Source organism: Brassica napus, chromosome C6 (assembly GCF_020379485.1).
Source record: "Brassica napus cultivar Da-Ae chromosome C6, Da-Ae, whole genome shotgun sequence".
NCBI classification, from domain to species: domain Eukaryota; kingdom Viridiplantae; phylum Streptophyta; class Magnoliopsida; order Brassicales; family Brassicaceae; genus Brassica; species Brassica napus.
In genome coordinates, this window is record NC_063449.1 from 41,754,920 (window position 1) to 41,770,468 (window position 15,549).

Genomic DNA, 15,549 nt, shown 5'->3' on the forward strand with positions numbered 1-15,549 from the left:
TACGTACTAAAAGATAAAAGATTCAAAGAAACGAAAGGGCATCTCATCCTCCGAATTTACAAAATAAAAGAAATATTACTAGCTAGCTACTAACCCAGCATGATGTCTCTCGGCCAAACCTAATAGTAAACCCCAAGTTCGAAACCTACAAAAGACAAAAGTGAACGAAGAAAAAAAAACAGATATAGCAGCTCTATCCGATTTGCGCAACCCCATAAGCCGTTGGCAAAATCTCAGCCCAACCGTGACTGTCGTTTAAACCACAAGCATAATAGCTAAACCGGTTAGTAAGAAGAAGGCAGTGTTAGTTCGGACTGAGATCTTCTCTCCAGCGTTCGGATCGCCGAATCCGCCGCTCCCGGTCGGTCCAAGAGTAGTGCCAGGGAACACAGAAGATGAAGACGAAGTTGGCATTCCGTTTGCTGGCGTGCCGGAATTTGGCATCCCAGTGGAAGGAGTCCCGGTGGATGGGAAGCCACTGGTTGGAGTCCCGGTGGTTGGTGTCCCAGTGCTTGGGGTCCCGGTGGTTGGTGTCCCAGTGCTTGGGGTTCCTGTGGTTGGTGTCCCAGTGCTTGGGGTTCCTGTGGTTGGTGTTCCAGTGCTTGGGGTTCCTGTGGTGGGAGTCCCAGTGGACGGGGTCCCACTAGAGCTGCAAAAGTAGTCAAAAACTTCAGTGGTTATTTGTCGGAAGATAATTTGAATGGTTTATTAAAAGATTAACCGGTAATACACATCTGGATCATGTGAATGATTGTTTGTTTTTGATATGCTTTTTGAATTTTTAGTAAAGGTGAAATGAACAGATATGAATGTTCGTTTGGTCTTAAATCGCTATCATTGTGTCTCCCCAAAATTTCAAATTAATAAAGTAATTCAGATTTTATAAAATAATAAGTCGGTAGTAAAGAAAAAAATATCTAATCTAATCTAACCCACAAATCCCAAAAAATATTTATGTTAATTAATGGAGACTGAGAATCAAACATTACTAAACTCATCAGTTCAACACTTAAACTAAAACAACTAATAAAGAGAAACGGAACATACCTGGAACCAGTTAAACAGCTTGAAGCAGCTGCAAGATTTTGAAATTTTGAGTTTTAATATCAGCTACTAAAAATGGAAATATGATCACAAAAGAGGGTGAAGAAGTGTATGTACTTGACGGAGGGGAGCTAGAGATAACGGCGGCGCCGTTAAAGTCACAGGTGGCACCGGAGGAAGCTTTCTTCTGGTAGTAACTGTTGACGGCGACGTCGCAGTGGTTTTTGACGGTGTTAGGCTGGAAACAAGCTCCGTTCTGCTGGATCTGAGAGCAGTCAGCTCCTGCTCCACATGCGTAGTCTATGGCTTTCTGAAGCACTTGCTCGTTCCCGTCTTTGCATACACAATACGCAGCATCTTTCAAGCAAAAAACATCAGACCATTAGAACTAAATAAAGACACTATCTGATTTTAAAGTTTTTATTTCTTAGATTTAGATTTTAAAAAGAAAAGAGTTGGTTTTCAATTTTTTTTTGCAGACAAGTTTTAGGAGATTTAGACAAGAGATCTCATACTAAGTTTAAAATAGATTCATTAGACATACTTTTCAGAACTGACACAAAGGAGAATATAGTGACAACATGAGCAATTTCAATCAAATCTAAACATTTTTGCAGGTAGAAGACAAAGAAACATAGAAAAATCAGAGATGACGAATAGAACAGAGGATATATAAGAGCTTACTTGAATAGGTAATCATGGAGAGAACCAGACACAGAGGAAGTAAAACCGACATGACTGTGTTGATTTTTTAGTCGTGAAGAGAAGAGTCTTTTAAGAAATATAGCTCAGATCCAACTTGCTTTTAAGGTTTCAGAGATCCTTTGAGACGAGTGTCTTTGTGAGAGAAAGAGAGTTCTAGACAATAGCGGCAAGTGTGAAGGTGTGTTAATTATAGACCACCATTGTGTCCAACACTTTCTCAGTTTTCTGCGACTTAAAAATCATATTAACGAAATTTAAAATAACAATCAGTAGTACGTTTTCACGGTAGGTGAAGATAAAAAGAAGCAAGTGAATTTTCTTCCTTTAACAACAAAAGTGTAAGGTAAAAATTTGAGTAAACAAATGGTAAAGGTACATGAACCAATGTGGTTTCAGCAAAGGAGGGTGAAAACAAATAAAGCATTTTTGTCTGGTAGTGTTTGTGAAAAAATATTCGAAATATTATAGTAAAAGGGGACCAGAATTCTGCTTTATTTACCAATTGTGCCACCTCGATTTACGTATCTCAGATGAGTTCTTTTGAACACCTGTCCCATTGTAATAAACTCATTTTATTAGCAACGGTCAAAAGGTACGCCCAAAAATATGGGATTAGTGAGAAGTGAGAACACATAACAACTGTTATAAGTTTATAACCGACTATGAACTTTTATTTATTTTTAATTATCAACGTTTTACAATTTAGTTTTCATACCAACTTGATTTATACTTTTTCCTCTACAAAAACTACACGTACGAATTCAATTCATCTTCTACTCCTCCCAAGAGTTAAGGCTGGATTCTTAGAGAACACATTTTTAAAGAGAGAGTTTTTTTTAGGACAAGACCTAACGGTAACAAATAAAAAAGAGAGAGGAAGTATTTGCTCAAGAAAATAAAAGGAAATAAACTCAGAGAACTGGGGACTGAGCCATGTGCTCAAGACAACCCTTTGCCGTCATGCTACGACACTTGGCACACCACACACAAGTACACCCGAAAGTAGTACAAGTTTTCTTCTTTTCTTGGTTTTTAAAGTAATTTTTTATGTTTGTGTGGACACTCTTGAAAACAGCAGAGCTGGTGAAAGTCGGTGCCTCAGCTTTTCAGTGAAACATATCTATGAAATAAGATTTCAGTTTCGAACATCTTTTTGGGTTTTCCCTCATGTACTCCTAAGCCCATGGAAATTTGTTGGGCCGTTACTTCTGTAAATATATGCCTTTTGTGGTTACTATGGATTTTCTGTGTAATCGAGAGACCTGGTTAACTGGATGTATTAAGCAGTGTGAGAACGGGAGTATGTGTACAGTGTAAGCTGTGTTATCTTATGCGTTACACCATATTTGAAATTTGATCATCAGAAATCATATTTGTGTCGTTAAGTATGCAAAGTTATTGTATTTGTAGGTTTCAACATTGCTGTTTATTTTGTGGATTGGTGTATGATATAAAAACTGTTTGTAGTTCATTGTGATTGTATTACTTCTATATATCACAAATATATTAATTTTTAAAAACGATTCATATACCAATAATTTCATTGTGATTGCAACTAGAAGATATTTTTTCACCAAAGCAATAAGATTCTTTTTCTCCGATTTGAATTGGAGATATTCAAGATATAGCGTTGCAATCCTTTTTCTTTAACACATATACTAGGTGTTTTCCTGCACCATACGCAGTGATAAATTTTTTAAAAGTTAAATTATATTTAAAATGAAATTTATTAATATTATAAATTTTATTATTTTTGACTAATATTTAATATAAAGTTGATTATTTAAGCATAAAATTAAGAAAAAAATAATTTTGTTTATTTTAAATTACATTTAATATATATATGTAATATATTTAAAATTTGAATCTTAGCTAAATTTTTTAATCTATTTATTTTGGTTAAATGTATTAAATCAACTTGTATAAAATTACTAAAAATCATATAAAAATTGTATAATTATAAAAATTATAACTAAACAATATTTATAAAATTTTTAGGTATCTAAAAGAAACTAATGAAATTACGATTAACAATTTATTAATTTTTTAAAAAGATGTAGAAAATTTTGAAAATATTACTAATAAAAATTGTATAATTATAAAAATACAATTAAATAATGTATTTCGAAATTTATAATGCATATTTCAATATATTTATTTTAGTGATGATTTATGAATTATTACCATATTTTAAGAAGTTTAACGAAAATATAAATCAACATTAAATGTAATGTATTAGTTATTGTCATATTCTATAAAGTGTACCAAAAATATATGTCAGTAGTAAATGTGATTGTCCATGTCATATTAACTATAAGCCATGTCATCAATCTTGTTAGCCATGTCATCATTTTTTTGTAAAAATAATTGTATATAGAACATGTGGCAAAATCACTTCGCAAATATAGTCTAGGGGATAATTACACTTTCAATCTGTAAAGTTGATAAAGGTAAACTTAAAATATCACCCTAAAGTAATAAAGATAAAAATCTAAAGTAATTATAACACTCGGACAAAGAAATTTTTTTTAGCAAATATTAAGTATCGGAATTTGCTCCACGTTTTTTGTTCCTTAAGTGCACATACAAGCATGTGGGATGGATCCACATAAGTCAGCAGATATATTAAAGTTAAGTTACATCAAAATTATGCTATACATATATACCTTAAGAATCTGCAATCCGTCTGGTGATGAGACACCATTGATCAACAATGAAATAATATGTAGAGATATCTGCTACCCATTGTGGCCATATAATTTTCCGGTCTGCAATATCTTCAGGGATGAGTTAGCACCTCCTTAGCTATTGTCACCAAGATTATGATGATTTGCTATAATGGCACCTGCTTGGAGAATATATCATACAAGTAGACATGCATATGTGTCATTTTATCTTGAAAAATATAGCATATATAAGCACATCCCCTGTATACTGAATATATATAGAGTTTCTGCTGATGCGAATGGTGTATAATTTTGTCATGTGATTAATATAGCTTTCTTTCTTATAGCATCTGTTCCAAGTCAATATTGTACGTAAGATGCTCATATATTTCTTATTCAGTTTTCTCACCCTTTTTTCTTTCTTACTGTCTTTAGCTAAAACAGAAAACATTTATTCCTGTGACCTAACATATCACCCTCAGAACTTATACGACATATATATGCCGCCGCATGCATATGCATCTCATGTACACGTACATATAATACAAGTTGATGCACCAATACACAGTCATGCACATGCAGTTGAGTTAAATTAAATACACAGAAAATTAAGGTTAATTTGTATATAAATGTAAAAGGGGAGATCCAGCATCAGAGTGACACTGAGTGGAGTAGTTGAGATTCGTTATTAATATTTGTTGACATTTCTATAATCCTGCCGACCCAATTCGGGCTCATCTCTACCTCACATAAGTAAGCCTATATATGCCATATAGCAGGAGGAGTAAGACAGAAGGCGCTACTATACACCAGTGCTTGATCCTAATGCAATCACTAGTTAATAATAATATATAGATATAGATAGAGCGAGAGGCAATCATCCACTATTCGTGTATGCATTATCCAGCTTTTATTTATGTGTTCAGTAAAAATGAATAATTGAAAAAGCACTAGCCGACATATCGATCAAGTGATCTAAATTGTTCACAGGATAGATATATGAGTCGGTTGAATCAATGATTACACTTGCACTATACTGATTCTCACATAATACATCAGGTAGACTTGCTTCTGTCAAAGCATGGAAATTTTCTCCCACTTTAAGATCTCTTGATTTGGTTTTAAATTTCGGACTAGTAAGAAAGTAACCCTTCATGCATCTGTGGTCCATTTAAAGTAATAAACCCTTGCGAACCAAAATATATAATTATTCTATCTTTTTATAGAATTCACTCCTGACCGTATATATAATATAGACAAGCACTAACAAATAAAAATATAGGAGCTTTACCTCAAGGATTGCGCATGGTTTGAGGTACAATATCACCAAGTAGGCCTTCTTCTGATGGATTAATAGACGACACTGCAGCAGGTCCATCTTCAGTAGTAGACTGGGGTAATAACCGCGGTGAAGATGTACTGTCTCTGTGAAGTTGATGGAGGTCTTCGTAGTAATAAGGATTTGGCAATGGAAGAGGGAGATTATGATGATGGGATGTAAAATTATGAGGGTCGTGAGCTGTGAGGATTCCGCCACGAGGGAATCCAATAGTTTGGTGACAATGTTGTCCTTCGTATGTTGTGATTACTATCGATGGATCTTCAGATGATCGTTCCACTCTCTTCTTCACTGTGCATCTGCTGTTCGTGCATCTATAGTAGCTCCTATATATATAACAAACAACAATAAAAGCTGTTTGGCATCTACTGATCTAAGTGTGATGGACCATGTCTATATGAAATTTTTCTTTAGCTAATATTAAGTATATAACAACAATTTAAGATGATGATAGCTAAGAGACCTTGGAAATGGGCTATTTTTGACAGCTTTCTGTCCATACTTACGCCATCGATATCCATCTTCAAGATTATCTACATCACTCTTGGTCATGAATGCGAATCTTGGTTGCCGGATCCGCTTCTGAGCCTGCTTCTTCTCCTTCTTTCTACAAGAAAAAACATCAAAAGATTATGAGTATATATATAAGACCATGCATCCTAAATCACAGAGTAACCAACCAATCAGCCAAAATATCTCAAAATCAAACTACCACAAAATTTAAAGAGCACAAAAATTAAGGAGCTTTACTAATACTTTCATTAACTTCAACACATACATGCACCAAAAACGGTACTTGAGTTCATGAGCATTGCCATTTAACGATGTAAAATCATACTTATCTGCACTCATTGTGGACTCCTAAACCCTACATATCAATTAGCTTTTTAACACTTGCTATACCAAAAAACGTTGAAACACTTTTGACCTAACGTTAGTTTAATAAAAAGAAAGGACGAGGAGGAGAAAAGGAGATGTAGAGTAGAGTGCACGCTTAATATCACACAGCCGCAATAGCGGCGATGTAGCGTTGTTCATCCCCCCCCCCCCCCCCCCCCCCCCCCCCCCCGGCGTGCCACCGACGATATGATTCATTATCATAAAAACTACTAAAATTCACAATACTCTGCTAAATTATTTGTACGAAAGAATCTATTCTCCATTTTCCATGCGATGCGAAAAAACGTTAGAGATTAATTATAAATGGAATTTTATTCGTTTATGGCTTTGGCCCCAAGTTTTAAAAAACCCTCCCCACCAACATCATCAAAGTCCAAAGATGATGAGTAAATTACGATCGGACCCCTCCAAGAAAAAGACCCACGTGTTTCTCGTCTCATCACTAATAGGGAAAAAAAACTAACGGTGTCTCCGGTGTTTTCGGGGTTGAGTTATCCGTTGGATCCTCGCTTGAACTGGAGGTAGCCGAAGGATTATTAGAGGTCGAGACAACAGAAGCAGCGGCGGCGGCGACGGTTGAGGAACGGGAAGAAGCTGGAATGGGGTCAGGCGTTGATGTGGTGGTGACGGGAGATGGGACAGTGGAGGTTGGTGGTAAACAGGGATCGAAACGGAGATTGTGATGATTGTCGGAGGAAGAAGCGTGGAGGTTCCAGCCAAAGTCAGAGAGGATATTGGAAGTGTCTCTGTCGAAAAAGACAGAATCTGGAGCTGTTAGTTGTCTCCAAGCGGAGTCTTCGTTGCTCAGATCGGGATCTTCAGGATCGGTCATGATAAAATCTTGAGAGAGGTGAGAGGAAGAGAGAGAAAGCTAGGGTTTGTTTGCGATTGGAAGAGAGAGAGAAGAAAAGAGTTAAAACTTTGTAGAAACCCCGTTTAAAGTGTAGTGTCTCGTCAAACACCGATCAGACTGTGTCTTTTTCTCTCTAGAAAGATTTTTTCTTTATTTTAAAAAGATACTGAAATTTTGAATACTAAATAATAATAATAATTCATGAGAGAGTGGGCCCCTAATATGCTTTTCCTCCTAGATCGACGCCTATTACAGGAGTCGGATTCGCATTTAATCTTTCTTTACTTTCCCCTTGCAAAAAATAATTATTTGTTTGTTTTATGTCAATTATTTTAATTTTCTGATAAAAATGTTAATACCGTATAAATGAAAGTTTGATTTTACTATGGATTATATGTCAAGTGTAAAGAATAAAATATGTTTTTAAACTTTTTTTTGATAAACCCTATCGGCTGATCCGGTTGGCTTCGGGAGGAACGTACTTAATGCTACAGAGTGGACTAGTCCTAAAGCGTACAACACTGCCTGATCCGAGTTTGGAATACCTTCTGACTAATGCCAAGGGGTGGACCAATCATCTGTTATGGCCCACCATGTAAACCACTTGGACTGAATCCCAAACCCAGACTATATGTATATATGTTTGCTTATAATTGTACTTCAAAGTTACATACACATACTTTGTTCGATATATGTGTATTAAGGGTCTGACTGGTTTTTCTGCTACCACCCCCAAACGCAGCTTTTGCGGTATGTAGCGGTTGACAACGTTTCGAAACAATCATACAAACCGCTATAAATCGCTTCAAACCGCTCTGAACCTCTTAAAATCAAAAGTTGGTTCCAGCTAGCGTTTGCGGTTGCAGACGGTTGCGGGAGGATAATTTTTTTTTTCTTTTTTTTTTAAAACATATAAATACAAAAATAAAAATATTCAATAAAACTTTAAAATTGGAATTATAAAAATATACTTAATTACTTTATAAAGTTTTAAAATAAAAATATTTTCTATAATTTTAAAAAATTTAAAACTATAACTTTCTAAATATAATTTTCATATTTATTATAATATTCTGATTTTTGATATTTTATAATTAAATAAAATATAAATATTGTTAATTTATTATTTAACCGCTATTGTATTCGGTAGTTAACCAGTCATAAGTATCCCGCAAATGCACCAATTTCTAACCGCAGAACCAGTCGTACAAATCTCTTAAAACCGTTAGAAATCGCAACCACCTGCATCCGCAAACTCCTGCAACCACAACCGCTGCGTTTGAACCAGTCAGACCCTAAAATAGCTATTATGTGAGTCATTCTCTTATCACTACAAGAAAACGTGCCCATAACAACGAAGATTTACGACGAAAATATTTCGTCGTAAATTTACATGGTGTTTACAACGCAGTTACGAGGAATCCAACTTTCGTCGTAAACGCCATGTAAATTTACGACGAACAGTGTTCGTCGTAAAATCCATGTAAGTTTACGACGAATGTACGTGGAATGAGAAATACGTCGTAATCATTACATCGACATTACAACGAAACATGTTACCGTTATATTTAGGTAAAAACGTGTATTCAATGTGCTTTAACTTACCTAATTTCGTCGTAAAGTCGTTGTAAGTATTATGTTAAAACCATGTAAAATCCATGTAAAATATTCCTTGTAAAATCGTTGTTATATTTCAACTACCCAACTCGAAAATTTCTCTATATATATATATGTCATTTCTCACAACTCTCTTCCTCACAACACACAAACAGAAAAAAAAATCCGAAAAAAAATCAGAAAAAAAAAAGATTTCAAGAAAAAATCTAAGAAAAAGATGGCCAGTGGCGGTAGTATTTATGAGTTACGGAGTTGGATGTATTTGCACAAAGATTCCGACGGGAGGGTGACGAACGCATTTCTGAGCGGGCTAGAGACATTCATGCACCAGGCGGGCTGTACACCGATCACACAGGAAAGCGGTAAGATGTTCTGCCCCTGTCGAAAATGCAAGAATTCAAAATTTGCACGTAGTGAAACTGTATGGAAGCATTTAGTAAACAGAGGATTTACACCACAGTACTACATTTGGTATCAACATGGAGAGGGCTATGGGGGAAATGAAGCTAGTACTAGTAATAATAATTTTGAGGATGGTCATCAGAGTGAAGAACCGAATCATTTGCATAATGAATATAATTATCATCAAGATCAGGAGCAGATGGTAGATCATGATAGGGTTCAAGATATGATTAGTGATGCATTTTTAGAAACAACTACAACAATAACTGATGGAACTGGAAATGTAGAAGAACCTAATTTGGATGCAAAAAGGTTTTATGAAATGCTAGATGCTGCAAATCAACCAATCTACACTGGTTGTAGAGAAGGTCTCTCTAAATTGTCTCTAGCAGCTGGGATGATGAATATTAAAACGGATCATAATTTACCTGAGAATTGCATGGATGCATGGGCTGAGTTGTTTAAAGAGTATTTGCCAGAAGACAACGTGTCTGCTGAATCTTATTATGAGATTCAGAAATTGGTTTATAGTCTTGGGTTGCCTTCGGAGATGATTGATGTTTGCATCGACAACTGCATGATCTACTGGAAAGAAGATGACAAGTTAGAATAGTGTCGATTCTGCAAAAAACTACGATTCAAACCGCAAGGCCATAGGAGGAATAGGGCACCGTACCAAAGGATGTGGTACCTACCAATTACAGATCGATTGAAAAGATTATAACAATCTGAGAGGACTGCTGCGCCGATGAGGTGGCATGCGGAACATGTCCAGAGAGATGGTGAGGTTGTACATCCATCAGACGCAAGAGCGTGGAAACATTTCAACAAGGTACACGCAGATTTTGCTACAAATATTCGGAATGTCTATCTTGGGTTATGCACCGATGGATTTAGTCCATTTGGTATGTCTGGTAGACAATATTCTTTGTGGCCAGTCATTCTTACGCCGTACAATTTACCGCCGGATATGTGCATGGAATAAGAATTTCTATTTTTGACCATATTAATCCCTGGGCCGAAGCATCCAAAACGGTCTCTTGATGTTTTTCTTCAACCGTTGATAGAAGAGCTAAAGCAATTGTGGTCAGAAGGGGTGAGGACGTACGATTGTTCCTTGAAAAACAATTTTGCGATGGGAGCAATTCTGCTGTGGACGATAAGTGGTTTCCCTGCTTATGGGATATTGTATGGCTGGACAACACATGGAAGATTATCTTGTCCATATTGTCTTGGATTGACGGATGCTTTTCAACTGAAGAATGGTAGGAAGAGTTGTTGGTTTGATTGTCATCGTCGCTTTCTTCCACTTGCCCATCCGTACAGAAGAAATAAGACATTGTTTCGGCATAAAAAAATTGTCAGAGATGGTCCTCCTCCATATCTCACCGGCCAGCAGATCGAAGCAGACATTGATTATTACGGAGCTCAGGAAACAGTTAAGGTTGGAAGTAATTGGCATGTTCCTGGAAATATGCCTGATGGGTATGGTGTCTCTTACAATTGGCATAAGAAGAGTATATTTTGGGAGCTACCCTATTGGAAGGATCTTCTCTTACGCCACAATCTGGATGTCATGCATATTGAGAAAAACTTTTTTGAGAACATCATGAATACATTACTTAACGTTCCTGGGAAGACAAAAGATAACAAAAAGTCAAGGATGGACTTACCTGATATTTGCTCAAGAAGTGAGTTACATATCAAGAGCAATGGAAACGTTCCTGTTCCCATCTTCCAGTTGTCATCAGAAGCCAAAACAACTTTGTTTGACTGGGTTGCATCAGAAGTTAAGTTTCCTGATGGTTATGTTTCAAATCTGTCAAGATGTGTTGAACGAGGTCAAAAGTTCTCCGGAATGAAGAGTCATGATTGTCATGTGTTTATCAACGGCTACTTCCATTTGCTTTTGCCGAGCTCCTTCCAGCAAATGTCCATGAAGCACTTGCAGGTAATTATAATTTTATAATATATATACATATGTTATGAAATGTTATTAATTTGATTACTTTTGCAATATACAGCCATTGGAGCATTTTTCAGAGATCTTAGCACACATACATTCAAGGAAGAAGTCATCGAACAACTTCATCAGAACATTCCGATCATATTGTGCAACCTGGAGAAGATATTTTCCCCTTCATTTTTTGACGTCATGGAGCATCTATTTGTCCACCTACCGTATGAAGCATTGCTTCGTGGACCTGTTCACAACGGATGGATGAATCCGTATGAGCGACAGATGAAACATTGGAAGGGGAAAGCAAGAAATCTTGCAAAGGTGGAAGGTTCAATAGTTGCGGAGATTTTGACAGCCGAAACATCTAACTTCACATCATACTACTTTGCTCCAACTGTTCGTACGAGAAAAAGAGTTCCTAGAAGATATGATGATGGTGGAATACCGACATCATATCCAATTGATAGTGTTCCTGACATTTTATGCGAAGGTCCAGTTGGAAAGGTCACCACATCACCTATGTATTTCACACGAGGATTTACCTTTCACACATACGAGTATGGGAGACATCGGGCAAAGAGTAACTACGGAATATGTGTAAAAGGTGAAACAAACTTTTACGGGATCTTGCAGGAGATTATTGAAGTGGAATTTCCGGGGTTATTGAAGCTAAAATGCGTCTTATTCAAATGTGAATGGTTCGATCCTGTTGTGAACCGAGGGATTCGGTATAACAAATTTAGGGTTGTGGATGTCAATTTTGGGAGAAGATACAACAAATTTGAGCCTTTCACTTTAGCTTCACAAGCCGAACAAGTTAGCTTCTTTCCTTATCCTCGGCTTCGAACTTCCGGGATAAACTGGTTAGCTGCTATCAAAATTACACCTCGTGGACGCATTGTCGCTGGAGAAGAACCGCCCTTGCAAGAAGAAGACACTATCAATGAAGTTGAGGTACCAGAACAACCAACTGATGAAATTCTTTTGATCGACCCGCAAAACTTTCAATATGAAGATATTCCCGAAGATGCGACAGATGAAGCACGTGAAGACGAGTTCGAGAGAAGCGACGATGATGACTGTAATGATAGTGATGAGAACGAAAACGATTTAGAGTAACAAATGTTGTATTTCTCTATTGTAACGTATGTTTAAAGAAATATTGTTTTTTTACCATCTTAATGTATGTGTAACAAATGTTGTTTTATATAATATGTATTTTTTAAGTTTTTAAAAAATTATTTGGAGTTTTAGGGTTTTAGAGTTTAAGTTGGAGAAAGAGAAAGAAGTAGTAGAGAAGAAGATATGATGTTAGATGATATGTGATTTTGGGGTTTAGGGATTTCATTCTCGGTGTTTAGGGTTAGGCGTTGTAAAATCGTCGTAAATGGGCTATTCCACGTAATTTCGTCGTAAATGGAAAAACGCGGGCCTGGTAACTTCGTCGTAACTGGAAAAACAAGGGCCTGGTAACTTCGTCGTAAATGGAAAAACGCGAGCCTGGTAACTTCGTCGTAAACGGACGTTTCGACGTAATTTCGTCCTAAACCGAAAAACGCGGGCCTGGTAACTTCGTCGTAAATGGAAAAACGCGGGCCTGGTAACTTCGTCGTAATTTTACGTCGCGTTTACGACGAAAGGTTTTCTATATATTGAGTCGCCGAGAACGAGGCTGCCTCGTTCATTCCTCCCAAACTCCTCTCCTCTCCCTTAAGGTACACTCCCTTTCCTCTTCTATTTTTTAAAAAATTAGTTTAGGTGATTAATTAGTTAGGTAATTAGTTTAGGTGATTAGTTAGGTAATTAGTTTAGGTGATTAGTTAGATGACGGAATACTATAGTTTAGGTGATTAGTTAGGTAACGGAATATTTTTTTAATTATGTCGTCATAATTGATTAAATTTATTTTAATTTTTTTTAGATGGCTCTTAAAAGGAAACCAGCAGCACCTACTTATGCCCAGTTGTTTGGCGATGGTTCCGGTACATCTTCTTCCGGTCCATCGTCTTCCGATGCAGTTCCAGACTCTCAGACTTCTCAGAGAGTTTTTTCGAGTCCTCCTCTTCCACCGCAGATGCCTCTACCTCCTCCTCCAGCGGCTGCACCTGAGCCTGTCCCAGAAGGTGCAGTTCATCCGGATTTGCGTGTGCCTTCATATGCTCCATTCGCGAGATATACGGTGGAGGATTTGCTTGCCCAGCCTGGACGGGAGGGTTTGGATGTTCTAGACCCCGATAGACCCCGAGGAACTTATTGGTAAGTTATTAATTTTTATTACATTAAAATTAAAATTATTTTTATTTTCTAACGGTTAAATTGTTTTTTCAGGTTTGGGGCTAACAACCGTGTTAGCCGAAGCGTTTCGGCGACGATTAAGGGTTACTACGACGGGGCATATCCGAACTGGAGCAAGACACCAAATCACGTTATGATCACGTGGTTTAAATATTTTGCGGTAAAATTTTTAAATTTAATTAAATTTTCACTTTTAAATATATATATATATATTTAATATTTATTATTAATTGTAATTTTTTCAAAAATTTTATGTTTCAGCAAAAGTGGCATTGATCTTTGGGAATCACCAAGAGTGTGAAGGCGGAATTCGTTGCAAAGGCAAAGATCCGCCTCTGCAACACAGTCTCTGATTGGAAGGACAAGTGGGAGATCTACGGGTATGAGGGAAAGCCCACTGAGCTCACGACGGATGTGTGGGATGGCCTCATCGCCTATTGGGAGCAGCCCTCTTCGATCAAAAAGGCCAATTCGTGCTCGGCTTTTCGAAGGACGAAGGATAAAGATGGTCATTTGCCCATGCTTCACAGAACCGGACAAAAACCTCATGCAGGAGTCCGTCTAGAAGCTGTAAGTTTTGTTTTAAATATATATTTTAAAATATTCAATTAATATAATTTATAATATTTAATTTAATTTTTTTTTGTAGTTCGAGAAGACGGGAGTCTTACCTTCTCTGTCTGACCTCTTCAAGATGACTCACGCTACATCCGACGGAGTTTTTGTGGATCCTGCATCTGAGAAACTCTTTCAAACAGTGGCTAGTCGGATTGAAGAACGGGAGACGCAACTAACCCAGGAGTCTCCCGATGTATTACCAGTCACATTGTCCACCGAAGAGGTCGACAGAATCTTCGAAGAGGTACAACTTAAAATTTTTGTTTACATTATTTTAAATATTTTAACATAATTAACTATATTAATATATGTTTTGATTTTATAGGTGGCTCCTAAAAAGAAGGGACGGATAGTCGGTATAGGATCTGTTAACGAAGTTGCAAGGGCAACTTCGTCATACACTTCGAGACAGGATGAAGAGACTGCTCAGATGAAGGCTCGAATGGATAGCCAGCAGTTTCGTTTAGACTCTCTTGAGGATTTGCTAGACCTGATGGCCGTGGGAAACTCGGTTATGCAGAGAATGTTGAGTGAGAGACGAGCCGCTCTTGGAATGCCAGCACGAGATCCCCAAGAATCTGATCCAACCCGTCAACAGCCGAGCAACCCCACCAACTACTTCGAGAATATGTAGTTTTTTTATTTTTCTGTTTGTATTATGAATTTAAATATTATTGTATGGCTTTTTAAAATATGTTTTTCAATTTCATATTTCGTTTTAAAATTTAAATTATTTTAAATTCTGAATATTAAATATAAATTTAAACTCCGCAGTGAAGCGTGCTTGGACGAGAGTAGTACTAGGATGGGTGACCTCCCGGGAAGTCCTCGTGTTGCACTCCTTTAAAAAAAGTTGGTTAAAAAAAAAAGAATATTAAATATAAATTAAAATTTATTATATACTAATTAATAATAATATAATAAGAAACGATGTAAACTCCTCGTAAACATTACACGGAGTTTACATCGAATGTTTACGAGTGATTAACATCGAAAGATTTACGAGGGTTTTACATCGAAATGTTTACGAGTGATTTACAAAGAAAGTATTTACGTGTGCTTTACATCGAAATAATTACGTGGGCTTTGCGACGAAAGCTTACGTGTCGTTTACGACGAATTCTTTCCCTGCGCTTTACGAGGAATATAT

The 15,549-nt window shown here is 36.7% G+C and overlaps 2 protein-coding genes across 2 annotated transcripts; both read right to left on the reverse strand.

Moving 5' to 3' along the window:
• LOC106406719 (PLASMODESMATA CALLOSE-BINDING PROTEIN 4) lies at positions 1 to 2,008 on the reverse strand. The gene is made up of 4 exons (XM_013847442.3): positions 1,729 to 2,008; positions 1,162 to 1,401; positions 1,048 to 1,075; positions 1 to 649 (listed from the first exon to the last, which is right to left on the reverse strand). The coding sequence occupies exons 1-4, from the start codon at positions 1,778 to 1,780 to the stop codon at positions 256 to 258; spliced, it is 714 nt and encodes a 237-aa protein (XP_013702896.2). The 5' UTR covers positions 1,781 to 2,008; the 3' UTR covers positions 1 to 255.
• Positions 2,009 to 4,122: 2,114 nt separating this feature from the next.
• LOC106404768 (probable WRKY transcription factor 57) lies at positions 4,123 to 7,711 on the reverse strand. Its single transcript, XM_013845450.3, has 4 exons — positions 7,119 to 7,711; positions 6,218 to 6,361; positions 5,707 to 6,080; positions 4,123 to 4,594 (listed from the first exon to the last, which is right to left on the reverse strand). Exons 1-3 carry the CDS (start codon positions 7,484 to 7,486, stop codon positions 5,708 to 5,710), a joined length of 885 nt encoding a protein of 294 aa, XP_013700904.1. The 5' UTR covers positions 7,487 to 7,711; the 3' UTR covers positions 4,123 to 4,594; position 5,707.
• Positions 7,712 to 15,549: the final 7,838 nt, after the last annotated feature.

Bases quoted from the DNA above. Each gene is read 5' to 3' on its own strand.
- LOC106406719 (XM_013847442.3), bottom strand. From the start codon at position 1,780: ATGTCGGTTTTACTTCCTCTGTGTCTGGTTCTCTCCATGATTACCTAT. The intron at 1,076-1,161 runs GTACATACACTT...AAAATCTTGCAG, and splicing joins CTCTAGCTCCCCTCCGTCAA to CTGCTTCAAGCTGTTTAACT. The intron at 650-1,047 runs GTATGTTCCGTT...CTACTTTTGCAG, and splicing joins AGCTGTTTAACTGGTTCCAG to CTCTAGTGGGACCCCGTCCA.
- LOC106404768 (XM_013845450.3), bottom strand. From the start codon at position 7,486: ATGACCGATCCTGAAGATCCCGATCTGAGCAACGAAGACTCCGCTTGG. The intron at 6,362-7,118 runs GTTAGTTTTTTT...TTTTTCTTGTAG, and splicing joins CCGAAAACACCGGAGACACC to AAAGAAGGAGAAGAAGCAGG. The intron at 6,081-6,217 runs GTCTCTTAGCTA...TTATATATATAG, and splicing joins AAAAATAGCCCATTTCCAAG to GAGCTACTATAGATGCACGA.